This window comes from Oncorhynchus clarkii, chromosome 13 (genome assembly GCF_045791955.1).
Source record: "Oncorhynchus clarkii lewisi isolate Uvic-CL-2024 chromosome 13, UVic_Ocla_1.0, whole genome shotgun sequence".
Classification (NCBI taxonomy): domain Eukaryota; kingdom Metazoa; phylum Chordata; class Actinopteri; order Salmoniformes; family Salmonidae; genus Oncorhynchus; species Oncorhynchus clarkii.
Window position 1 is genome coordinate 25,247,423 of NC_092159.1, and position 26,881 is coordinate 25,274,303.

Sequence of the window (26,881 nt, forward strand, 5' to 3'; positions counted from 1 at the left end):
AGCCAAGGCACTGGGTACTTTTTTAGCTTGAATTTACAAAGATGGTTAACTCTGAACTTTTACACCTCAAAAAGCAACAGTCTTGAATGATGCAGAGGTTTGTGATTCTGCTTGCCACAAGTCTTTAGTGTCACACACCTGATGGACAAAACACTAGAGCTTACATTAAAGGGACACATCAGGATTTTGGCAATGAGGCCCTTTATCTACTTTCCCAGAGTCACAAACTTGTGGATACAATTTTCTCTATGTCCAATATGAAGGAAGCTAGAGGTAGTTTCACGAGAAAATGCTAACTAGCGTTAGTGCAATGACAAGGTCTGTGGGTATCTGCTACCCATAGACCTCCAGTCATTGCACTAACGCTAGTTAGTAAATGCGGTATCAATGGTTAGCAACTCCCTTCAAACTACACGCAGAGACAAAAATGGTAGGCACGAGTTCCTGTGACCCCGGGGAAGTAGATTGCCAAAATCCTCACGTTTCCCTTTAACATAAAACATTGGTGTGGGGGTAAGTCAAAATGGAAAAGCACCATACCTGGACTTATGAAATAAAATGTTTTGGTTTTCTGTTCCAATTTTTTTTCCATTGTGTGCACAACTGAACATGTCCCAGGCCTTTATGTGGATGGGATTTACAATGGGGGAACATGATACTGATGGGAGACATCACATTCAAATATTTTTCATACAAAAAAAAAGTATTGCATTGCTCTCCTTTTGCCTACAATCCACAGGTAAACCATTTATTTTAAGGCTGAACAAAAACCTCTGTAAATCAATTGAGGGAAAAACACACAAAATACTGACCATATACTACCCCTAAGCTCTATAGAAGGGCTGTTCAATGTCTGTCCTGGAGGGCCAAAAACACTTCTGGTTTTCATCCTCTCCTAATAAGAGACTAATTCAGACTTGGGACACCAGGTGAGTGCAATTAACTTGGATTGTAGTTCTTTCCGTCAGCGGTGCCATTCACACCCAGTCCCTGCTACGGCTCTCAAAGACATGTACAGTGCCTTGTGAAAGTATTCGGCCCCCTTGAACTTTGCGACCTTTTGCCACATTTCAGGCTTCAAACATAAAGATATAAAACTGTATTTTTGTGTGAAAAATCAACAACAAGTGGGACACAATCATGAAGTGGAACGACATTTATTGGATATTTCAAACTTTTTTAACAAATCAAAAACGGAAAAATTGGGCGTGCAAAATTATTCAGCCCCCTTAAGTTAATACTTTGTAGCGCCACCTTTTGCTGCGATTACAGCTGTAAGTCGCTTGGGGTATGTCTCTATCAGTTTTGCACATCGAGAGACTGAAATTTTTTCCCATTCCTTCTTGCAAAACAGCTCGAGCTCAGTGAGGTTGGATGGAGAGCATTTGCGAACAGCAGTTTTCAGTTCTTTCCACAGATTCTCGATTGGATTCAGGTCTGGACTTTGACTTGGCCATTCTAACACCTGGATATGTTTATTTTTGAACCATTCCATTGTAGATTTTGCTTTATGTTTTGGATCATTGTCTTGTTGGAAGACAAATCTCCGTCCCAGTCTCAGGTCTTTTGCAGACTCCATCAGGTTTTCTTCCAGAATGGTCCTGTATTTGGCTCCATCCATCTTCCCATCAATTCTAACCATCTTCCCTGTCCCTGCTGAAGAAAAGCAGGCCCAAACCATGATGCTGCCACCACCATGTTTGACAGTGGGGATGGTGTGTTCAGCTGTGTTGCTTTTACGCCAAACATAACGTTTTGCATTGTTGCCAAAAAGTTCAATTTTGGTTTCATCTGACCAGAGCACCTTCTTCCACATGTTTGGTGTGTCTCCCAGGTGGCTTGTGGCAAACTTTAAACAACACTTTTTATGGATATCTTTAAGAAATGGCTTTCTTCTTGCCACTCTTCCATAAAGGCCAGATTTGTGCAATATACGACTGATTGTTGTCCTATGGACAGAGTCTCCCACCTCAGCTGTAGATCTCTGCAGTTCATCCAGAGTGATCATGGGCCTCTTGGCTGCATCTCTGATCAGTCTTCTCCTTGTATGAGCTAAAAGTTTAGAGGGACGGCCAGGTCTTGGTAGATTTGCAGTGGTCTGATACTCCTTCCATTTCAATATTATCGCTTGCACAGTGCTCCTTGGGATGTTTAAAGCTTGGGAAATCTTTTTGTATGCAAATCCGGCTTTAAACTTCTTCACAACAGTATATCGGACCTGCCTGGTGTGTTCCTTGTTCTTCATGATGCTCTCTGCGCTTTTAACGGACCTCTGAGACTATCACAGTGCAGGTGCATTTATACGGAGACTTGATTACACACAGGTGGATTGTATTTATCATCATTAGTCATTTAGGTCAACATTGGATCATTCAGAGATCCTCACTGAACTTCTGGAGAGAGTTTGCTGCTGAATAATTTTGCACGCCCAATTTTTCAGTTTTTGATTTGTTAAAAAAGTTTGAAATATCCAATAAATGTCGTTCCACTTCATGATTGTGTCCCACTTGTTGTTGATTCTTCACAAAAAAATACAGTTTTATATCTTTATGTTTGAAGCCTGAAATGTGGCAAAAGGTCGCAAAGTTCAAGGGGGCCGAATACTTTCGCAAGGCACTGTATATCTAAGATCAGTTCAAGGCCTCAGCTCAGCGCACGTGCTGTACAGATTCAGTCATTTCAACATAATCTATTGAAAGAAAAACAAATATATTGACACTATCCATATCATCTAGAGATCAGTGGAACAGAGCCCAATAGGTGACGGTATGGCCCATCAGAAAGAACTAGGGCTCCTTTTGGCATCCTCAACAGCATCAGTGAGACGAGGCTCACTCCGGGATGGAGGGTGGCCAGTCCACATCTACAGACTGAGGAACGCACAGAGAGAGAAAGACTAAACTCATCAGAATCCTTTTGATTCACCTGCATGTTCAATCATAGTCCAGCAATTTTCTATATTTGTTTCCTTAGCTTGAAAGAACAGACTGATTTCAAGGTAAGGAAACAAATATCGAAATATGCTTAACTATCCCTTTATATTATGAATGAACTTTTCAACGGTGTCTCGCTATTTTTTTATACAATAATCACTGTGCACAGTGTCTTATTTTAATATCCCACAAAAAAAGTAGATACATTTATGGCAACTTTAAAAATACCCACATCAACGTCCAGCTCTAGGATATCAGTCTCAGTCTTCAGCAGATCACACAGATTGGGCTTGGTGCGACCAAAGTCTCCGTGGACAAACTCCTTGATGTAACTGGGAACAGTTAAGGTACTGACATTGGGTGACTCGTTGATGATAAAAAAACATTTATTAATTTGTTATCGTGTGTGTGTAAGTATATCACTGTGAATGTCTCTCAACCTTAATACCTCCCTTTGTGTGTGGGTTTGTGTATGACTATTCGTGTATCTCACTGTTTTGCTTCTCTGTATAAAGGATACGTCCCTGCCTGCGTGCGCAGCTTCAGGTGGAAGTGATGCGTGTCCAGGAAGCATGTACTCATGGTGTGGATGACTCGCTCCCTGACGGCCAGCGGCCTGCGATGCAACACTCTTAGTGGCGTCTTCTGAGCTAGCTTCAACTCCTATATGACCGAGCCGAAGATTATCAACGCATACTGTAGGTAGGCAGAACTTTATTTTAAGGTACTGATTACACTGAATGAGCAAACCAAAGATTATAACACACATACCATAAAATATACTACAACCAAGATGTTAAACCACTGTGATTTTATATGAAAATATAATGCAGTTTAAAGATAGCACTGAACACTCACCTTGGTTTCCTCTAAGAACGTGATGTCGTCTTTGTCGATAGCTTTCTGGGTCCATATGAGGGCGGTGTACGACTTGGTCTTGTCCTCCTCACCCTCTTTCATGTGGCCCATAGCATCTCTACGCACACACACAGAATATGACCTGTCAGCATCATTCTTAGGTCTCTGGACAGAAATTAGACACATTTCTCTACTGCGTTGCTCACCTGCTTACAATCTGTAGATCTCGTACTCTGATTTTGTCTGAGGACTGGTTGATGGTCTGTGAGAAGAAAATATAGGGCTGTGGTCAAATTCCTGTGTGTGTGACCCTGCAGAGACATTGTGTGTGTGTACCTCCTGCAGCTGTCGGACCTCTGCCTTATTGAACCTGGCTCTGTGAGGATTTAGCAGCTCCAGTGCAAACGGACGACCTGCGAATGGGGATAGAGACACCTCCTTACACCTCACATTGATGGAAACGAGGGCTGGGGATGTGTAAACATACATGTATGTTGTGCGTCTGACCATTTCCAAGCGTCCGCACATCCATGTCCTCCCTCCCTGAGGAGGAGAAATTAAACCCTGCAAAGACCAGAGGGGAAAAGAGGAGAAAGACATTACTTGAGATACCAGATTCATTCACCAGTGTAGATCTGTCTTTCTTTTGGATCTGTCTTTCTCATTGACTTAGACAGACATTCTATCATTGCATCTGTCCCATTATGGCATCTGTGAGAGCATGGGCAGTGCCATTTAGGCCATCTCTTTTGAATTAGTACACTTTCTTTTTCTACTACTTCTATGAATTGGCAAAAGAACCGAAAGGGTGCATACTGCTACCTGCAGTGTGTTTGAACAGGTCTGAAGCCAAGGTTGTCGATTTCCTGCCACCTGAAGTTATGGCATGTTTGCTCACAAGTATAATTCATTGGCTGATCCCTCCTGATGACCTGGATGGAATCATGTGATTCTTCATTAACCCATAGGAAGTCTCACCCAGTTGACTACTTCAAAATGGTGAAAGTCCTCAATGGTGCTGCCCATGCTAAAACAGGCTTTTGGGCCCTCTTATCTATGGTCTATCTATCCCTAAGTAATAATGTGTAGAGCTTATGAGGTTCAGTAGGGAGAAAACATTTAGAAACAGAGTGAAACGAGGAGGTTCTACCTGAACTCATCCAATAAGAACACAGATTTTTGTTTCCCCATTGCTACAGTGTGCCCTTCTGAACACCACACAGTATACGCTCACCGTCAGCCCGGAAAGAGGAGAAGAGGGGTGCGGCGATTAGCTCCTCCACCGACGACTCCATCCTCCTCTCTCCGTCAATCACCCAGGTGGTCTGGGGCAGGGTGCGGGAGAACTTGTTGTACCTCCCTAAAAAAAACAGGGACAAACATAAAGGAGTCAAGTCAAACCCTTAAAAAATATATATATTTTTTTTAATAACTGAAAAATCCCAAGGCATGAAAAAAATCAAATCAAATTTGATTCGTCACATGCGCCAAATACAACACGTGTACGTACACCTTACAGTGAAATGCTTACTTACGAGCCCCTAACCATGAAGGGTGAATCCTAACTTTTCCCTAAGTCCAACTTTTACATCGCATTGACGTCAACGGAGAAATAAGTGAAAATTCGACTTACCTAAGAGGACGTTAGTATTCGCCCCCAACTGAATACATTCCCGAAGTGAAATGACCCCACTCTTGATCATCTCAAAGCCCTCCGTTGGTTCAAATCATCCAAAAGGGATGTCATAAACAACCATACCCTCCACAAATACAGAAACGTGAAGACACTGGACCTCTTGAGCAATGCATTTCCTCGCTGGCTGTGTAGGGGGACAGGGAAACTTTCTAGAGAGAGAAAATAAATATCATTAAGCAATGCATGCAGTTAGATTGTCGGGTTTCTCAAAAGAGTGAAGACAGAGAAACAGAAACAAAAAGCGAGAATAACGTGACCACCTACTTTAGAAACTTCTCATTGGAAACCTTCTTGAGGGCTTTGACCACGGCCATTCTAGTGAAGACATTCTGGTGCGAGACAAACTAGAGATCAGAGAAAGGACCGTAACACCGAGAGACATGGAACGACAAAGAATGAGCAGCATGTCGCCATTGGTCACAAAAACATTTATGGAACTTATCAAAACCATTTATACCAATGACCCATTTTGTTCAAATGTCACGTGACATGGCTCCAATTGCCTTTTTCACTCACCTGTTTGTTCTTAGTTGGTCTGAAGCAGTCTGAACAGATGCCAGCCCTGAATGCAAGAATAAAGCAGAGAAGTAGAAATTAGTTTCATAAAAATGGTACATTACATTCAATATTACATGTATTTTGCTGGTACTCCATGCCTTTGCACCTATAAAATCTATCCATCAATCTGTCAGTCAATCAGTCCTTCTGCACATCCATCCATCTGGCTGTCTAGTCAATCTATTCATGTGGTCTATACCCTGAGGAGGCGTGTGCTTGGAGAACTTACAGGAAGTGGCAGTCTGAGTCCGTCTCTGAATGTGTGAACTCCACGCCTACCTCAAACTGTTCAGTTTGTCGACTGATCTGTGGGATAAAGAGGAAAATAAAATAGGAATAAACTAAAAAAAATGTTTTTTTTAATCAAGAATAAAAATACTTTTCAGGAATTAATAGAATTTTGTCACTTACATTTGCTCTATTTGCCTTCATTTTACCGGGGTAAATTTACTAAGAGAACACTTCTCACATTACTAGCCTGAGTGCAAGTCTGTTTGTGCCGCAATGTCAACTCCCGGTCATGTTTTTCTTGTCAATGATAGTAATTGACTTGACAAGGCCACAAACAGATCTGGAACCAGGCTAGCTCATTACAGGTTATTTCTATAGATACAGTTACTCTACAAGGCACTACTTGTTGAATAAGTATTTTTCAACAGTGGTGTCCGACCCATCAGCATGTGAGGCCACTGGATGGCTACTTCCGGGTCACTGGTCACTGACCTTGGTCACCACAGGTACGCCACCAAGCTCTTTGGACATCAGACCCTGCATGGTCCACTTGAAGGCCTCCTTCACCTGGATGACATCATCCTTATCGAGGCATATAGACTTCTCCCTGTTTGGTATTAATTCAACGTAATTCAAGTATTAAAAACCCCTAAGGTCTGCGCCCTCGTGGAAATCTAATTAGCATAATACAAACATCCCCATAAAAGTCAGTTTAATCTAGAGAGAGTTTTTTTCTGCTTTGGATGAGTCTCGATCCACCGCTTCTGCGGTGAAAGGTGACTGAACTAGAGCTGTGTTTGTCACACCATGAGACTTACGTCTTCTCACAAAATAGTCTGAACGGTTTATTACTCTATGAAAAGATGAGACTCTCACGAACACGATGGTGTTCTCCGTTTTTCTCTACGACCCCCCCCCCCCCCCCCCACACAAGTGTCTTGGGACTCGTCTGAAGTCGTTACAGCAACTTCTGTCTGTAGCGTCCGAACAGTTTGGGTTACACACTAATATAGGCGAGACTCTCACGAACACATACATGTCAGTTGTTTTGCTCTAGGATGTCCACAGGCCTCACAAGACTTGTCTGAAGGTCCCCCGTACAATTTGAAAACAACGAATGGAAGTATACACTACCGTTCAAAAGTTTGGGGTCACTTAGAAATGTCCTTGCACATTTTTTTGTCCATTAAAATAACATCAAATTGGTCAGAAGGCAGAGTTGCAAAGAAAACGCCATATCTCAGACTGGCCAATAAAAATAAAAGACTAAGATGGGCAAAAGAAGACCAGCATCCTGGAGTCGCCTCTTCACGTTGAAACTGGTGTTTTGCGGGTACTATTTAATGAAGCTGCCAGTTGAGCACTTGTGAGGCGTCTGTTTCTCAAACTAGACACTCTAATGGACTTGTCCTCTTGCTCAGTTGTGCACCGGGCCTCCCACTCCTATTCTGGTTAGAGCCAGTTTGCGCTGTTCTGTGAAGAGAGTAGTACACAGTGCTGTACGAGATCTTCAGTTTCTTGGCAATTTCTTAATTGGAATAGTCTTCATTTCTCAGAACAAGAATAGACTGACGAGTTTCAGAAGAAAGTCCTTTGTTTCTGGCCAATTTGAGGCTGTAATCGAACCCACAAATGCTGATTCTCCAGATACTCAACTAGTCTAAAAAATGCCAGTTTAATTGCTTCTTTAATCAGAACAACAGTTTTCAGCTATGCTAACATAATTGCAAAATGGTTTTCTAATGATCAATTAGCCTTTTAAAATGATCAACTTGGATTAGCTAACACAACGTGCCATTGGAACACAGGAGTGATGGTTGCTGATAATGGGCCTCTGTATGCCCATGTAGATATTCCATACAAAAATCTGCCATTTCCAGCTACAATAGTCATTTACAACATTAACAATGTCTACATTGTATTTCTGATCAAGTTGATGTTATTTTAATGGGCAAAAAAATTGCTTTTCTTTCAAAAACAAGGACATTTCTAAGTGACCCCCAACATTTTGAAAAGGAGTGCATATGGAGACTGTTTAGTGCCAAAAAAAAACAAAAAATGCTGCCCGACCCTTTCTTATCTCTCTCTCAGATACTGGACAGACTTCAGAACAAACCTCCATGACATTTTTTTTGGGGGGGGGACTATCTGTTGTTTCATGTAGTGAATCTGTTATTCAATGCGTTTGTATGGGCTAATAGCAGTAAGGCCAAATAACATTTTTCATTCAAAAAATGTGTTAATATATTGTTGGGATACTTCAAGGGGTCTTTAAAATTCAAAATCAAATGGCTAAATGATCCTTGGTATGACCTCCTTAAGACAATTCCATATAGCTTGGTAGAACCCTGCACCTCCCCTCCCCGACTTAGACTCTTATGGGTTAAGACATGACATGTTAGAAAAGGTAAAGATGTGTGTTCATAATATAGTAATGAACACTGTAATATTTCAATGTTTTGGAGTGATGTGATGATACATTGGGATTAGAATTATTTATTTAACGGAAAGAAATCATCAGGCTAGATAGATGGACGCCACTCTGGTGAAGCGAACTTACCTCACTTCCTTCTTTACATGCAGCCAACAAGAGTGCTGTAGGGGTGTGGCACAGAGAGAGGAGGGTACATGTTCAGAAACGTCCTGAGTAACATCCTGTCTGTTTACAAGCATCCGTCATGCTCACCTTAATGGGAATGCCACATCTGTAGAAACAATGGCTTTCGCGATTGCACTTTAGTCTACTCTAGTCTCTATACTAGACAGAAGCAGTACCACTAACTATGAGGTAACTACGCCCTCTAATGGCCAACCCAGGGACAAGATCCTGCATTATTGACTGTAAAGTAGTCTTGCACTGCCACACATCACACTGAATAGAACGACTGTGGTCCAGGCTATACTGATCGTGTGGCTATGACAGAATCAACTGAGCTTGAAATAATCATATCTTTCTATTGAATGGAAGTTGTTTTGAGACAAACCATTTGAATATACTGTAAGCCAACACTTCCTTTGGCCGCCTTTCCTTCCAGTTCTCTGCTGCCAATGACTGGACGAATTGAAAAAAAAAAATCACTGAAGCTGGAGTCTTATATCTCCCTCTCTAACTTCAAGCATCAGCTGTCAGAGCAGCTTACCGATCACTGTACCTGTACGCAGCCAATCTGTAAATAGCACACCCAACTACCTCATCCCCATATTGTTATTTATCCTCCTGCTCTTTTGCACCCCAGTATCTCTACATGCACATCATCATTTGCACATCTATCACTCCAATGTTAATGCAAAATTGTAATTATTTCACCTCTATGGCCTATTTATTTCCTTACCTCCCTACTCTTCTACATTTGCACACACTGTACATAGATTTTTCTATTGTGTTATTGACTGTACGTTTGTTTATGTGTAACTCTGTGTTGTTTTTGTCGCACTGCTCTATCTTGGCCAGGTCGCAGTTGTAAATGAGAACTTGTTCTCAACTGGCCTACCTGGTTAAATAAAGGTGAAATAAAAATAAATAAAAAGCTGATAGCTACACAATTGCGTGACATCAGTTATCAGCTAAGGCCTACAATGTAACCACTGACCTCTCTGACAGACAGCTGGGCCGGCAGGGAGACGGACAGTACCATCGTGTCAAACTGGTAGTTTTTGGCCTTCACCACATCCGATATCTGCACACATAAAAACAGTGTCATGAATCCCCCCAAATTCCATTGTTGGTTCAGTCCTCCTAGGCCTCAAGCTGTGGTAATTGAGGCAGATTCTGGTAGACTGGAGCATTGATTGACGATGATGGAGTATTTGATCACTAGGCAGATACAAAGGTCTTTCTTATTTTAATCTTCAACGTTGTGTCCTAAACGGTACCCTATTCTCTATATAGTGCACTACTTTTGACCAGGGTGTCATTTGGGATGCACTTAAAGACATACTTAGTCATAGGTATCATGTAAAACAACAGTGGCTCCGAATGCAATAGGATTAATAGTGACCAAACACACCTTTATGGCATAGGCTTCATCACAGAACTCCTGTAGAACTCCCAGGCACACCGCACACACTTCCGTGTCCGCTGGCTCGGCGTCGCCTTCCTCCATCACCGCGGGAACCACGGCAGAGTCGCCTTCTGATTGGACGTCCGTCTCCGCCGCATCCATCTTAATTTTTTTACGAGGGGGGGTCTTCTGTGTGCTGCTCCAGCACGGCTGCATCTTGGGATTCGTTATTCTCTGAATCACTGATGAAAGCACAAAGCTCCTTTGCTGTATCCTGAGCAGGACAAACAGAAAAACATTATTCAGCATCTCAAAAATACATTCAAATGTCTGCCAGCAGTTCAGTTCACGTTAGATCACGGGCACAATTATTCTAAAGGAGAATACTTAGGTTACCTACAAAGTAGCGTCTGCCACAGGCTTTCACGCAAAGCCTTAAGCCGAGACTACCTACAAAGAAGAATGTTGGAGCTACTCAACTGTCTTTGCACTTGAATCTCTGAAATGTCTGTATGTCTGTCCCTGCTTTAAGTGCAAAGACAATCCAATGCAGCAAAAGCACTGACCTCATAAGACTGGCGGTAGGCTGACTGCACCCCCAAGCAGCAGAACCTCAGGACACAGCGGGCACAGCATCCAGCTTCCAGCAGCTTCTTCACTATTGGTCTATCTTTCTCCATGAGGGGCAACATAATACAGCTGTAAAATGGACAGAGATCACAGATGAATGAGATCAGTAAGAAAGATGAAAGTACACTTATGTCTGGCAAACCTACTACAACAAGTTAGCTGACAGAGTTCAGTAGAATCAGTACTACTGTAGGTTATCTAAGAGTAATATAATATGCACATCACAATGCTAATAACATATCACACACTGTAGGGTGAGGTTACAATCATTGGTAGCTGAAGCAAAGCTTGCATGCACACTTTGCATTACAAAGATAGATATGGGGGCTATAATCTCTGTTAACTCAGAAGTAAAATCTCATGTGTACTACTGTACAATACTGGAAAAGGCTGCTTGCTCTGAGACCTGTCTACACATTGCTAGCACTAGGTCACACTCGCAGCCCTGTGTGGATGTTGATGCATTTGATGTTATGATGTGCTGCTAGTTCTTAAGGTAGCTAGTTAGCTTTATCTGAGAACACAAATAAGCGCAAGCTTACGAACCTTGAATGGCAAATGAATTACAGTATTTGTACGATAATCAAATGTCTATGTAGAGCAAGAACACAGTTCAGTCAAAGATGGTTTCAAAACTCTGTGGTTCAGTCATTTGGTTTCTCAGCATGCAGCAAATGTTACAGGAACATGACTTCATCAGAAGTAGACAAAACTAGTCGAATCAGATAGATTAATATATTGATGAGGGTGGATATTATCATTTTGATCAACACCACAGGTCCCTTTAATTGTATACAATATCACTACCAGTATCTTATATATGAATATATATGCATTCGATGCACACAGTGACCTACTAGCCTTGTCTCATCCCAACATATAAAACCGCAAGGCAAATTGTTGGACATCTAAAACGTCATATCAAGGCGCCTTCGAAGTTGACAGGAGGGTCCTTTTTCTACAAGAGTCGAAACCGGTGGCTCTGGAAGGTTCTAGTCAGAGCGGGAGATAAATCTGAATCTCAACCCATCTGAAGTCGAGCAGCCGTTTCTGTGTTTTGGGGTACAGCTGTCCCCATCATAAGTATTTTAGTCAAATATTCCGACGAAAATAAGCAATGGCTGCACCAAAGATGCCAAGTGGTGGGATGAAAAACAAAGGACGAGGGGCATATGTAGACCGTGACAAGCCAGCACAGATTCGGTTCAGTAACATCTCCGCAGGAAAAGGTAAACTACAAATACAGCATTCGTATTGCGTTGTGGACGAATAACTGACCCTGGCGGTTGTTTGCCACAGTGAGTTGCCATAGCATCAGCTGCTGCGACACTCCCTTTGCTAATGAATGGATGCTACTGCTGGCTCAGTATGGGCAGTGTAACCGTTAGCCACAAGTTGGTACCCAGTTAGCTAGCATGACTCCACAAGAATCTGTTACAGAGCAAAAAACCCTATTGTGATTGACATTAGTGCACTAGCTAAACTAGCCATTAGTTGCTTAGATTTGTTGGGATCAAGAATTGACCAAATGAACTGTCATGAACATCCATGTATGTGCTCTTTAACCAATAGTCGTTTGGGGTCCCCTTGTCTGCCTCAGTAGTCAAGCAGTAAACATTTTCTATAGAAGGTATCCTACTGTTAGATGGGTAGGTCTTCTTTGTGAAAGTAACACCTCTTTTGGGTTGACAGCTGTTGCTGAATGCATCAGAACCAGCCTTGGCCCCAAGGGCATGGATAAAATGGTAATTAAATGTAACCATTTACATCAACTTCTCATCACCATCTCTCAAGGTTTGGTCATTTTGTCTGTAACTAAAAGAGGAATTGATTCTTACAGATTCAGGATGGGAAGGGTGACGTGACCATCACCAATGACGGGGCCACCATCCTGAAACAGATGCAGGTGCTGCACCCTGCAGCCAAGATGGTAAGGTTTGAGAGAAAGGAGCTGGGGATATGTTTCTGTGCTGTCCTCTACAATTGTTGCTCTAGCCAAATACTGCTCTAGCCATCACTAGCCGGCTGGCTACCAGCCGGTTACTCAACCCTGCACCTTAGAGGCTGCTGCCCTATATACTGCTGCCCTTCAGAAAGTATTCAGACCCCTTGACTTTTTCCACATTTTGTTATGTTACAGCCTTATTCTAAAATTGATTAAATATATATTGTTTTCAGCAGTCTACACACAATACCCCATAATGACAAAGCAAAAACAGGTTTTTAGAAATGTTTGCAAATGTATTAAAAATAAACCAATACCTTATTCAGACACTTTTCTATGATACTCGCAATTAATTTCAGGTGCACCCTGTTTCCATTGATCATCCATGAGACGTTAATACAACTTGGAGTCCACCTGTTGTAAATTTAAGTTCATTGGACATGATTTGGAAAAGCATATACCTGTCTATATAAGGTCCCACAGTTGACAGTGCCATGTCCAAGCAAAAACCAAGCCGTGAGGTTCGAAGGAATTGTCATTGGAGCTCCGAGACAGGATTGTGTCGAGGCACAGATATGGGGAAAGGTACCAACAAAAATTCTGCTGCATTGAAGGTTCCCAAGAACACAGTGGCCTTCATCATTCTTAAATGGAAGAAGTTTGGGCGATATTAGTTAAATGCCAACATTGGTATCGGCCTGCTGTGTGCTGTGTGCTGTGGATCGAGCAGTCAACAAGTTGCGCAGTCATTTGAAAGATGAAGAACATTTTGGCGAAACAACTCAAAGGCCAAATCCCTTAAAGCCTAGATAATGGAATTCATTGCCCTTGACAATCAACCGTTTTGTCGTGGGTGAAGTTGGCTTTCGCCGACTGGTCAAGCACCCGTACACACTAAGTGCGCTGTTTTTCAGATGTTGCCCAACCGGAGTTACACAGTAATAGCTTCACGACATGCATACCATGGAACGCCATTTGGGTCTTTTGCGTGCCACAAAATATACAGTAACACTGTCTAAGCTGTACAAAAAAAGTCTGCAAACACCGGCCACAAACAATGTTTACAATACCATGTTGGTAATAAAGCATCATTTTGTTCGACCGCAACTTCTGGGGTAGCTAGCTTTAGCTAGCAACCAGCCTGAAAACAATGACCAGTAGGAACTGCAGTAATTTTCATTTATTCTTAGCAATGATTTAGAAATCCTTGTAACTATTAGCTAGGTTGCCACTTGTTGTTCACCTATTGAAATTGAACTTCAATTAATTGAAAATAAATAGCTAGCCAGCTACTTAACACTGTTGCCCAAAGCTAACGTTATAAGCAGCCAGCTAGCTTCATCTGGCTAGTGAGGCTCGACCAGACCGGGTTATGTGTTGTGAAGCTAGCCACAAGGATTAGGCACAATAGTGGAATTTGCGTTTTGCCATTGGAACACAGGAGTGATGGTTGCTGATAATGGGCCTCTGTTCGCCGATGTAGATATTCCAACATTAACTATGTCTACACTATTTCTGATCAATTTGATGATATTTTAATGGACAATTAAAATTTGTGCCTTTGTGGATTATTATCAAACAGAGCAGCACAATGTTGCTTTTCATCAAGTGCATTAATGATGTCATTTGCCATTGCCATAGCTGCAGTTGTGGTGCTGTGCCCCAACCTGAAGCCAGACTGAACCCCACTCAGTATGTTCTTTTCATTTTAGAAGTTTAACTGAGTTCACTAGGGATTCATAGACTTTGGCCAGGGTAGGTAGTTTAGAGAGAGGACGATAGTTATTAGCATCTGAGGGATCTCCACCCTTTAGCAGTGGGACGGCATAAGCTGATTTCCAAATGCTGGGTATGGAATTGGTCAAGAGACAAGTTGAAAATGTGAGCCACAGTTTAGGAAATAATACCAGCTGTTATCTTTAAGAGGCAGGGGTCCAGGTTGTCTGGACCTGCAGACTTTTGTGTCTAACCTTTTTAGTGCTTATAGACCTCCTGTATAAGGAACAGGTTCAAAGTTTAAATGGTTCACGAGGGCCTATATCATAGTGGACTGTAACAGAGCTTACAATTGAGGCCTGGGCCACACCATTATCAAACTGAACCAGCAGATATTAAAGACTTGCATTTGTAGGTCTAGCTTGAGCCCAAGAGATTTCTCTTTCTAATGAATTCTGCCAAGTTCTCTGAACACCGGAGATTGTCCCTTCCACTGATTCTTAATGTCTTCACAGGGGCATGCTTCTCACAAATCAACACAAATTTCATATAAAAATAGTTCCAGGCAGTGTCAGTCGGGAATCAGACTTAATATTGACAGTATGATACAGATCATGTAAAAACGCTTGCTCATCAAACTTGTCTAAAATGTCGTTTTTTTTGTTTAAAAAAATTAATAAATATGTGTTTGGCTTTGGTCATGTTTTTTTTGTATTTCTAACACACGCAATTGCACAGTGATCACTGACCTTACAGAATATCCCAGTCCATGTGTATTTGTGAGGGGTATTCGTTAGAAGAATGTCCAATAGCGTTGATTTGTTAGGTGCTCTGGGATTCGGTCTTGTAGGCGCATTAATTAATTGAGCGAGATTCAGAGTCACAAGGTTCTTTTAAGAGTCTGGTACAGATGTAAGCATGTCCCAGTTCAAATCTCCCAAAAAAATTGCATTCAGAGTCATTTAGCTTGTGCAGGACATCAAGAGTTAAGTGTGTCCTCGACGCCGAGGGCGGTCTGTCACAGCCAACTACAGTGATGTGGGAGTCCTTATATAAGTTCACTTTAACCGCAAGCAATTCAAAATGTTTGGCTTTGGTAATCGAGGGTAATTTCCGAGGTGTTCAACTCGGATATCACATAAGTTGCAACCCCTCCTTTACTCATCCAATCGTTCTAAAAACCCTGTACCCATCAATAGAAATCAAGTTATTTGACACAGTTTTCTTTAGCCAAGTTTCTGAATAAACCATTGCGTCTGCATTTGTCATTTTGGCCCATATTCTAATCATGTCTATTTTTGGATTTCTGACATGCAAGAGGCCAAAACCTGCTCTGTTTTTCAAATCATGAATCGGTAGAAATTGCATGGTATCTTATCGGCCCAGGGTTTGGTCGCACATTACCAGAGATCAACAGTAAAAACATAACAATTTATCTGTTGCCCAGTGTGTGAGGACTTGGTGGAGCCAGCACCATTGTCAGTCAATAAAACTAACAGTCTTTTGACACAGTCATTCAACAGTTTGAGATTTTGGAAGTATGCCATAAAGTGTAGGTCCAGTTGCGTTTGAGAGGGGCACAAATGTAATTGCAGAGAGACCGAGTTCCTGGTGGTATTGACATGATGGTCTCCGAGTGTTTGCAAATTGTAGGGCATAAAGCGACGTTAATTAATTCAGCCTATTTAATCCAGGATGGCATTGAGTAAAGAGCAGGCACAGTAACCGATACAATGCCGGTTTGAGCGGTATTTCAGCACAGGTGTGCAACGACCCGTAGACGTTGTGTAGAACAACAGATTTTCATTTGCATTAGGTTTTCCAATCCAATAGCCGCTTCTCCGCTCCTAGCCTTCAGTGTGCACCTGTGCTCGCGTAGCAGGCCCGGCGTGCAGACAGACGCTCCTGACTTGGCGAGCTCCAACTCCAGAAAGGTGTAGGGAAAAAATGAAGGCCTTCTCAATCCGAAATCTTTGTACAAGTAAATTTCGTAAAATGCTGATCTAAAAAAGTAATAGTTGTTATATACAGCATCCACCTTCACATAAATTATTTGCTTCTGTAAACAGGATCAGGGTCATTTAAAACAACTCTTGACTCCTCTCAAGGATCAGACATACAAACGGACAGACTGATTGGCAACCATCTTGGATTGGACAGTGATGCAAATAGAATTATGCCATACTTTTATTTTGAAGGATAACCACAGTCCACTTGTTGCTGATCCTTATTGTGGCTAGCTTCACATAGATGGGTCCGACCACCATTAATCAAATAAGAACAGTATTATAAATTAGGGGCAAAATGTGTGTTGGTGCATAACTATTCTGAATACTTCTCAAATGCACTGTAGACATAAAATCACTAGCCACTTTAATAATCAAATTTGTTTTGGTCACATACAGATGTTGTAGTGAAGTGTTAGTGAAATAACACACAGGAGAGAAAATACTGTAGCGCGCTGGTCACTAACGTTTACATACTGCTTTACTCATGTCGTATGCATTATATTCTACTGTGTTTTAGTCAATGCCACCCCGACATTGCTCGTCCTAATATTTATATATAGTAATTCCATTCTTTTACTTTTAGAATTGTGTGAATTGTTAGATACTACTGCACTGTTGGCGCTAGGAACACAAGCATTTCGCTACATCAGCAATGACATCTAAGTATGTGACCAATAACATTTTATTTGAACATCCGGCAGGGGACTGTCATTTGAGCTAAAATTCAACATTTCTTTAAAGGTTATTTCTGAAAGGCATCTTTGGGGACTTTCCTTTCTAGCTTCTGTCCCGTTTAAGAGATCACCAATATCAGGAGTTTGACGCTGTGTTTTGCCTGTTTGTCTTTCAGATGGTGGAGCTGTCCAAAGCACAGGATATTGAGGCTGGTGACGGCACAACCTCGGTGGTGGTGATTGCTGGTGCCCTGCTTGACGCATGCGGCAAGTTGCTTCAGAAGGGTAAGTGACGTGGAACCAATGGCATCGTTGGCGATCTCCAGGACCAGGCTTGCTGACTCCTGGATTACACAATAAACTCCTAGGCCAGAGTCTGTTCTGAGTCCCTGCTTCCTAAAGCTTTAATACTAACTGCCTGCTCTCTGCTTATCCACCAGGTATCCACCCCACCACTATCTCTGAGTCGTTCCAGAAGGCGGTGGACAAGGGCGTCGAGGTGCTGACGGGCATGAGCCAGCCGGTACTCCTGAGCGACCGCGAGACACTGCTGAACAGTGCCACCACCTCTCTGTGCTCCAAGGTGGTGTCGCAGTACTCCAGCCTGCTAGCGCCCATGAGCGTGGACGCCGTGATGCGCGTCATCGACCCGGCCACTGCCACTGGCGTGGACCTGCACGATATCCACATTGTCAAGAAGCTGGGGTGAGGAGGGAGGGGAAGGCTGGTGGGTCCAGATTATGTGCTCACTACTTTAAATTGTTCTGGATAAGAACGTCTGCAAAAGGACTTAAATGTTAGAAAACAACCCTGCTTGCAATCCTATTTTGACTTCTGGGTCATGTTCATTAGGGCACGCAACAGGAAATGTTGAAATATTTTGCAACGGAAAATTTGCTTTTCTTATTAGAAAAGTCCAGATAGTCCCTCCTTTCGCAGTTCCTTTTCTGCCATTAGGTGTGTAATGAACATGATCCAGCAGTAGACCCTAGGCTACTAATGTAGGATCAGTGTTGTACTAATACCATACCTTTCCTAAAGCTTTTGACAGCTTCCTACAGTTGAAAGTCAGTTTGGATAGGCACATTTTCACTCCCCAGTTCTCTCTCTGTGGGGATGTGGACATGTCTGATGTGCCAGATCAATCTCAGGCGGTCAATTAGCAGAATGGCTCCACTTTGCTTTCCCTGCCAGTCACCTTCTGACAAGCTATCGCAACCAAATTGTAATTGCGTAATCAGCAACAAAACCATACTGATGTCCTACTTGAGTGTTTTTCCTTGTGCATGGATGGACACACATTTATCTGATCTTAATCGACAACGCAAATGATTGCGTTTAAAAAAAAAAACATTTAATTAATTATTTTGCCTTATGGTCAGGAACCTTTGTTTGGAATCAGCCAGGTAGAAACTGCTGCCCTTAAGACAGATGTTCTACCCATAATGACCTAATGTGTGTTTCTCTGCAGTGGGACCATTGATGACTGTGAGCTGGTGGATGGCCTGGTGCTGACCCAGAAGGTGGTCAACTCCAGCGTGTCCCGTGTGGAGAAGGCCAAGATCGCCCTCATCCAGTTCTGCTTGTCCCCGCCGAAAACTGACGTAAGTCCATCACATCACAAATTGACTGTTTGTCTCCGTGAAATTGGCTTCCATGTTTGTCAATGTCCCTGACGTTATGGTGGACGATTCGTTTTTTTTTTATCTGTTACCTTTCTTACCCCTCAATCTTCACATTTTCTTACAATTGTTTTGTTATTCTTTCTCCGTATTATTATTATTTTATTTTTATGTCCCTCATGTCGTAATCCAGATGGACAACCAGATAGTAGTGTCAGACTATGCCCAGATGGACCGTGTGCTGCGCGAGGAGCGCGCCTACATCCTCAACCTGGTCAAACAGATCAAGAAGGCGGGCTGCAACGTCCTGCTCATCCAGAAGTCCATCCTCAGGTAACACCCGACGCATTATCACCGTCATGGCATTGCGTTACATCATCACCGTCATGTCATCGATTCACTTTGTCCAATTGCTCTCACAATGTCTAGAAATGTATTTGAGTGTAATCAGAAAGGCAGGTATTAGCACTGTTACCATGGGTTCCTCTGTATATTATACTCTTCCCATAGGTGGACCTCCTGTCTGCATGCTATCTTGATCACTGGATGACATGGTTAAAAAAAATAGTTCCGTACTTCTTTCAGAGATGCTCTGAGCGATTTGGCCCTCCACTTCCTGAACAAGATGAAGATCATGGTGGTCAAGGAGATCGAGAGGGAGGATATTGAATTCATCTGCAAGGTATAAAAATAAAAATAAATCACATTATTGGTCTTTACTTTGTAGTTCATGATATTCTGTTATAGACAAAGGCTGACTGTTGAATCTGAATTCACTTTTCACCCCTACAGACCATTGGCACCAAGCCCATCGCCCACATTGATCAGTTCCTTCCCGAGATGATGGGCACCGCCGAGCTGGCAGAGGAGGTCAGCCTGGATGGCTCTGGCAAGCTGGTCAAGGTACGCTAATTCACTTAAACTAATCTCAATCTCTCCCAGGCTTGGATACGAGACTGCTTTCTTGCTGCCATCACAACTATGCGAGAAAAGACTCTTATTCTAATGCTAATACCCTTGGAATGTGTTAAGTGGTCATTGAAAACAGTGAGGATTTTAGGCATTGCATGTAGCCTATGTGTATTCCAACCTCCATGAATGAAAAAATGTTCATTGTAATTTCGTTTTTAAGGTTTTAGAAAAGCATATTCTAAGATGACTGGCATGTGTCTGATCGCTGTTTCCCAATGAAAGTCAATTAATGCTGTATCTCTCTCTGGCCTGTTCGTCTCTATAGATCACAGGCTGCACCAGCCCTGGTAAGACAGTCAGCATCGTGGTGCGCGGATCCAACAAGCTGGTGATTGAGGAGGCGGAGCGCTCCATCCACGACGCTCTGTGTGTCATCCGCTGTCTGGTGAAGAAGAGGTATGGTGCTGCAGCCACTCTGGTCAGCTGTCTGAGCAACAATAGCCTCTGTAGATGCATGCCGTGATAATGTGGAATAATTACATAGACAAGTAAGCACAAGTCCCTCTAAGCTTTGCCCACTCGTGGCTGTCCATGTCACAAGTGGCCATTTCTGGGGGACAGAGCAACCCTCTCTTCAACCTGGGTCAGGGGCTTCACCTCTGGCTCTGGACCTGTTGAGAGGAACATAATACTCTGAAGGACTGCAACTACACCTAAAATGGCTGTGAAGGATGTGCACTTTGTCCTTTTTAAAGAGCTTAGCAGACCTTGTGATCCCAATAGATCTTGAAACCAAACATTGATATTTCTGTTTTGATATCAACCATTTTTGTCAGATCTAAAATGCCCTCTTTTATAACAGAAGAAGGGGGGCCACACCAGTATCCAGCTTACCAGTCATTTGCAATAAACTATTTTCTATGCAGTCATTAAATTCCTTGTTTGGGTAACTTACGTACAGTACCATTCAGAAGTTTGGACTCATTCAAGGGTTCTTTATTTTTACAATGTTTTACATAGTTCATGTCTTCACTATTATTCTACTATGAAATAACACATGGAATCATCTAGTAACCAAGAAAGTGAATCTCAATATAATTTTAGTTTTTGTTTAACAAAGTAGCCACCCTTTGCCTTGACAGCTTTGCACACTCTTGGGATTATCTCAACCAGCTTCATGAGTTAGTCACCTGGAATGCATTTCAATTAACAGGTGTGCCTTGTTCATTTGTGGAATTTTCCTTCCTTAATGCGTTTGAGCCAATCAGTTGTGTAGTGACAAGGTAGCGGTGGTATACAGAAGAAAAAAGACCAAGTCTATATTATGGCAAGAACAGCTCAAATAAGCAAAGAGAAACGACAGTCCACCATTACTTTAAGACATGAAGGTCAGTCAATGCAAAAAAATTCAAGAACTTTGAACGTTTCTTCAAGTTCAGTTGCAAAAACCATCAAGCGCTATGATGAAGCTGGCTCTTATGAGTACTGCCACAGGAAAGGAAGACCCTGAGTTACCTCTGCTGCAGAGGATAAGTTCATTAGAGTTACCAGCCTCAGAAATCGGCAATTAAGTGCACCTCAGATTGCAGCCCAAATAAATGCTTCACAGAGTTCAAGTAACAGACTCATCTCAACATCAACTGTCAACTTCAGAGGAGACTACGTGAATCAGGACTTTATGGTCAAATTGTTGCAAAGAAACCACTACTAAAGGACACCAATAGGAAGAATTGCTTGGGCCAAGAAACACAAGCAATGGACATTAGACCGGTGGAAATCTGTCCTTTGGTCTGAGTCCAAATTTGAGGTTTTTGGTTCTAACCGCCGTGCCTTTGTTAGATGCAGAGTAGGTGAACGGATGATCTCTGCATGTGTGGTTCCCACCGTGAAGCATGGAGGTGGTGTGGTGATGCTTTGCTGGTGACACTCAGGGATTTTTATTTAGAAGACAGCCTAATTGATATTTGCTGTCACTAGTTTGTTTCTCTTTCCCTTGACTGATGCCTTTTCTCTCCCTCCCAGGGCTCTGATCGCCGGTGGCGGTGCTCCTGAGATCGAGCTGGCCCTGCGCCTGGCTGAGTACTCCCGCACGCTGCCAGGCATGGAGGCATACTGCGTGAGGGCCTACGCAGACGCCCTGGAGGTGGTGCCGTCCACACTGGCCGAGAACGCCGGCCTCAACCCCATCTCCACTGTCACAGAGCTCCGCAATAGGCACGCCCAAGGCGAGAAGACTGCCGGGATCAATGTCCGCAAGGTACGGCCCTGCCACTCTCTCCTCGATTCTGTTTTGTTTTATGCCTATTTTCACCCTGCCATAGTTTGTTCTCAGGATGCAATGTTGAACATTCAGATTTAGAACAAATGTGATTGTCTCGTGAGGCTAGAGTCACGCCGTGACAACACCTCATTGTCCTGGTGTGCTCGCAGTAAACTTATTTGCCTATTCATCGACTGTAGTCTCTTGTGTCCCAGCCATTCACCAGCTCGATACAGAACCTCCGTTTTGACAGTTTGTCATTAAGATTTACATTAATGCAGTTGCATACCAGATATGCAATTGTCTTATCATGTAGAATAGGGAATTGACTCGTCTCCCCATTCCTCTCCCTCTCTCAGGGTGGTATCTCCAACATTCTAGAGGAGCTGGTGGTGCAGCCTCTGCTGGTGTCTGTCAGCGCTCTGACCCTCGCCACCGAGACGGTCCGCAGCATCCTCAAGATTGACGACGTGGTAAGAGACCAGACAACCCTCTGGTGTCACTAGTGGAGATCTGCCCTCTCATTCAACCTGCATTACATCTTGTATGTCCATTTTAGAATGAAACACAGCACCAGAAAAAACACAAAACACTATATAAATTGCTCTAATAATTGAAAGCCCCCCTCCTTTCACTTAAACTGTGTCCTAATAAGGTAATAAGATTTTCCCCTTTCTTGCAGGTGAACACCCGATAAGGAGTTAAGAGGAGATTTGTCGATGTAGCAAGAACCCAGCCTGTGTTACTGCACGTGCTTGTGCCACAAGGAGTCATAGGACCGGCAGCTTGCTAAGACCCGTATGTCCAGAAGTCCTCTGTAGTTTAATAAAACAGTTCTTTTTTTTGACACTCCATGTTTTTGTTGTGTACTTCCTGCTTGGGCTCCCTCAGTGACCGACCCCACTGACCAGCAGTTCATCTTTAAATCTCAGGCTTGTGTCATGACACCAACGAAATGGTGTTAACGGCAACTTTCCCCATATACACTACTGTTCCAAAGTTTGGGGTCACTTAGAAATGACATTGTTTGAAAGAAAAGCAAAAATTGTCTTTTAAAATAACATCAAATTGATCAGAAATAGTGTAGTCATTGTTAATGTTGTAAATTACTTGTAGCTGGAAACAGCTTTTATTTAAAAAATAAAAATAAAAAATAAAATGGAATATCTACATAGGTGTAGAGGCCCATTATCAGCAACCATCACTCCTTTGTTCCAATGGCACGTTGTGTTAGCTAATCCAAGTTTTTCATTTTAAAAGGCTAATTGATCATTAGAAAACCCTTTTGCAATTATGTTAGCACAGCTGAAAGCTGTTGTGCTGGATGAACCAGACTTGTGGAGGTCTCCAATTGTTTTTTTGATAATAATGTGAAGTGCAAGGCCTTATTTTTATTTGCTAAACAACTTTGATCAGATTTGTTTTTTTTCAGGAGTCGCACTACATTTCTGCTGATGCCAACTTTTGGAAGTCACAATGGGGCAACGATATTTTGTTTGCTTTTTTGAGGATGATGAGTTGCTTGAATCTGTAGAGAAACATATACAGTACTTCATTGGTTATCCAAATTTCCTGATTCGTTATTATTGATAGGAGGGGACTTTAATATCACTATAGATCATTTAACAGATAGATGACCACCAGATCGGCCAACCAATCAGAATTTTGGTTTAAACTTTTTATGGAAAATGTTTCATCTCACAGATATATGGAGAGAGGTTTCCAACAAATCATTCACTTGGAGTAATAAAACAGGTTCCAGATAGTTCAGAATAGATTTTTGGCTTATCGAAAAGGTATTGATCGTGAGTGTGTTACTACAAATATTTTTACTACTCCCCTCACAGACCATAGGGCCATTTACATTGATATCAAAATATTTACCCCTGATACTAACCATGGTAGAGCATCCTACTGGAAGCTAAATAGCTCATTATAGCTGAGTTTGAGGTAAAAAGATCTGCTCTCACATTTTTGGGAAAGAGCTTGTTCAGAAAAATCTTATTGCAAGAACTGGGAGCTCTTTAAATTTGTGGCCAAATACCTTAGAAAATATGGTAGTAATCTTGCTAAAACCAGAAGAGCTGAGGAGGAAAAGGTGATCATTAAGATAACTTCCTTTCTCAGAGGTCCCCAGCCAGCCTCTCAGGGGAGGAGAGATGGAACTGATTGAGTTACAAAATAAACTGGATAATATACAGTACATGGATTAAATAAACTGGATAATATACAGTACATGGATTAAATAAACTTGATAATATACAGTACATGGATTAAATAAACTGGATAATATACAGTACATGGATTAAATAAACTGGATAATATACAGTACATGGATGAAATAAACTGGATAATATACAGTACATGGATGAAATAAACTGGATAATATACAGTACATGGATTAAAAAACTGGATAATATACAGTACATGGATTAAAAAACTGGATAATATACAGTACATGGATTAAATAAACTGGATAATATACTGTACATGGATTAAATAAACTGGATAATATACAGTACATAGATTAAAAGCAGAAGGAGCTTTTATTAGATCTAGGAAAAATGGCTTGAGGGAGAACAGAATTCATCCTATTTCTTTAGACTTGAGAAATGTCACTCTACAAATAACACTATCCATAATTTAAACATTGTGTTATTACAGATTAGCAAAAATGAATCACTAAATACTGTAGCAATTTTTTTACAGGAAATTGTATAGCTCTCTCAGGAATCCACAGATATGTTTTTTGACTCACTGAATAATGTTCACTATCAGTGATACAGAATCTAAACAGTGTGTTGAACTCATCATAGTTATCGAGTCTATCAAACCTCTAAAGATCAATAAATCCTGAGGTATTGATGGAATTACAGCAGAATTGTACAAGTTATTTTCTGAACAAGTTCCCTTCCTACCTGAAGTTTTTTTAGAGAATATTAAAAACAATGTTCTCCCTCCTACAATGAGTCAGGGGTTAATAAAAAAGTGCTGCACATCGATAACTGCCATCCAATTTGTCTTCTTAATAATGACTATAACATATTAGCCTTACTACTAATATAATTAAATAAGTCCTAGATGCAATCATTGATGAAACAGTCTGGCTTTATTAGGAACAGATATATTTCTAACAATATCAGACTAGTATTAGACATACTTAACTACTTAACTACTCAGACCTAATAACGTTTTACAAAGTATTTGACACAGTGGAGCATCAGTTCTTCTTCCACTCCCTTGGGAAATTTGGCTTTGTGGATTTATTCTCTAAGGCTATTAAGACTCTCCATACTGTCACACACTGATCTGTTTCATCTGTCTTGTGCTTGTCTCCACCCCCCTCCAGGTGTCGCCCATTTCCTCATCCATTTATGTGTTTTCTGTTTGTCTGTTGCCAGTTAGTCTTGTTAAGCCTACCAGCGTTTTTCCTATACTCCTGTTTTCTCTATAGTCCCTGTTTTCTAGTTTTCCTGGTTTTGACCATTCTGCCTGCCCTGACCCTGATCCTACCTTCTGTTCTGTACCTTTCGGACTCTGCTCTGGATTACTGACCTCTGCCTGCCCTTGACCTGTCGCTTGCTGTAATAAACTCTTGTTACTTCGACCTGTCTGCATCTGGGTCTGATAGTACGAACTGGCCATGACTGACCCAGCAGACTCGGACCAGCTCCGCAACGTCATCACCACCAAGGAGCAACCATTGGAAGACACGAGGAGTCACTGAGGTCTTATGGACGGATTCCAGACCTTGGCAGAACGCCATGACTGTGCCTTGAATACATGGCTGGAGCAATTACACAGATTATCTGTGAGGCAGCCGGGCCACAGCTACAGCCTCCCAGCCCCCCAATAACACTGCTATAAGCAGTGCGTCTCTCCAGGCCATCCCGGCTTCCCGAGAACCCCGCTTACCACCTCCGGAATGATTGCTGGAGGAACCTGTTGGCCGTTTCTTTCCCAGTGTTCCCTCATCTTCGAGCTGCAGCCCTCGTCCTTCCCCTCAGACCGCTCAAAGTTATCTCATAATGCTAATGTCCAGGGGGTGGGGCTCTCGCCTGGGCTACGGCGGTGTGGGAACAACAATCTGCCGTGTGTTTCAGCCTGGAGGAGTTCATGGCTTAGGTGAAAAAGGTTTTAGATTCTCCATTGTCCAGGAGAGATGCTGCTCAGAAGTTACTCCAGCTTTGCCAAGACTCTCGTAGTGTGGCAGACTGCGGTTTATTTATGCACGTTGGCTGCCGAGAGTGCCTGGAACCCGGAATCCCTGTTCGACACATTCCTTCATGGATTATCGGAGAAGGTTAAGGATGAGCTCGCAGCCCGGAAGGTGCCTATAGATCTCGATTCACTCATCGCCTTGACCATCCGGATCGATGGGTTGCTACGGGAACGTAGGAGTGAGAGGAGGTCTGATTCTGTTCCCAATCATTCACCCAAGGATCCCACCAACTCGGCAGAGCTAGGATGCCTCCAGCCAAATGCTTATGCAGACTTAACACCTAGAATTGTCTGTATTGCGGAACTGCCGGTCATTATGTGTCTACCTGTACTTTCAAGAGACCAGCCTCCTCTGTAGGTACGAGTACTCTGGTAGGCCTTACGGATAATTTTTCTTCTCCCCTTGCTCGCATCCCTCTCCATGCCATCCAGCTGTGGGGCGACCAGTCTAAGTCTCTTCGGGTTCTCATTGACTCTGGGGCCGATGAGAGTTTCATGGACAACACCCTGGTGTCTGAGCTGGGCATCCCCACTCAGCCCCTCTCCAGTCCCAAGGACGTTAGAGCACTGGATGGGCGTTCTATAGGCAGGGTCACCCATAATACTACTCCTATC

At 42.4% G+C, this 26,881-nt stretch overlaps 2 protein-coding genes across 2 annotated transcripts; one reads left to right on the forward strand and one right to left on the reverse strand.

Annotated features, from left to right (window-relative positions):
• Positions 1-2,612: 2,612 nt before the first annotated feature.
• Positions 2,613-11,594, reverse strand: LOC139423855 (tRNA pseudouridine synthase Pus10-like). Its single transcript, XM_071175496.1, is given in 19 exon segments — positions 2,613-2,870; positions 3,166-3,265; positions 3,454-3,596; positions 3,792-3,909; positions 3,998-4,053; positions 4,128-4,204; positions 4,299-4,355; positions 5,026-5,151; positions 5,551-5,636; positions 5,752-5,816; positions 6,004-6,049; positions 6,275-6,351; positions 6,769-6,883; positions 8,837-8,871; positions 9,867-9,953; positions 10,284-10,451; positions 10,453-10,551; positions 10,844-10,976; positions 11,454-11,594. Coding segments are annotated over 18 exon segments (1,620 nt in total). The 5' UTR covers positions 10,970-10,976; positions 11,454-11,594; the 3' UTR covers positions 2,613-2,831.
• Positions 11,595-11,825: 231 nt separating this feature from the next.
• On the forward strand, positions 11,826-22,899 carry LOC139424692 (T-complex protein 1 subunit delta). The gene is made up of 13 exons (XM_071176763.1): positions 11,826-12,136; positions 12,600-12,652; positions 12,748-12,837; positions 17,428-17,536; positions 17,692-17,956; positions 18,723-18,855; positions 19,067-19,206; positions 19,459-19,555; positions 19,666-19,776; positions 20,111-20,241; positions 21,808-22,042; positions 22,405-22,518; positions 22,728-22,899. The coding sequence occupies exons 1-13, from the start codon at positions 12,025-12,027 to the stop codon at positions 22,740-22,742; spliced, it is 1,605 nt and encodes a 534-aa protein (XP_071032864.1). The 5' UTR covers positions 11,826-12,024; the 3' UTR covers positions 22,743-22,899.
• The last annotated feature ends 3,982 nt before the right edge of the window (positions 22,900-26,881 follow it).

What these genes read in the sequence shown, in the direction of transcription:
- LOC139424692 (XM_071176763.1), top strand. Translation starts at nt 12,025, where the DNA reads ATGGCTGCACCAAAGATGCCAAGTGGTGGGATGAAAAACAAAGGACGA. An exon ending in TGCACCCTGCAGCCAAGATG is followed by an intron (nt 12,838 to 17,427) that starts GTAAGGTTTGAG and finishes TTTGTCTTTCAG; the next exon opens with ATGGTGGAGCTGTCCAAAGC. An exon ending in CGGCAAGTTGCTTCAGAAGG is followed by an intron (nt 17,537 to 17,691) that starts GTAAGTGACGTG and finishes CTTATCCACCAG; the next exon opens with GTATCCACCCCACCACTATC.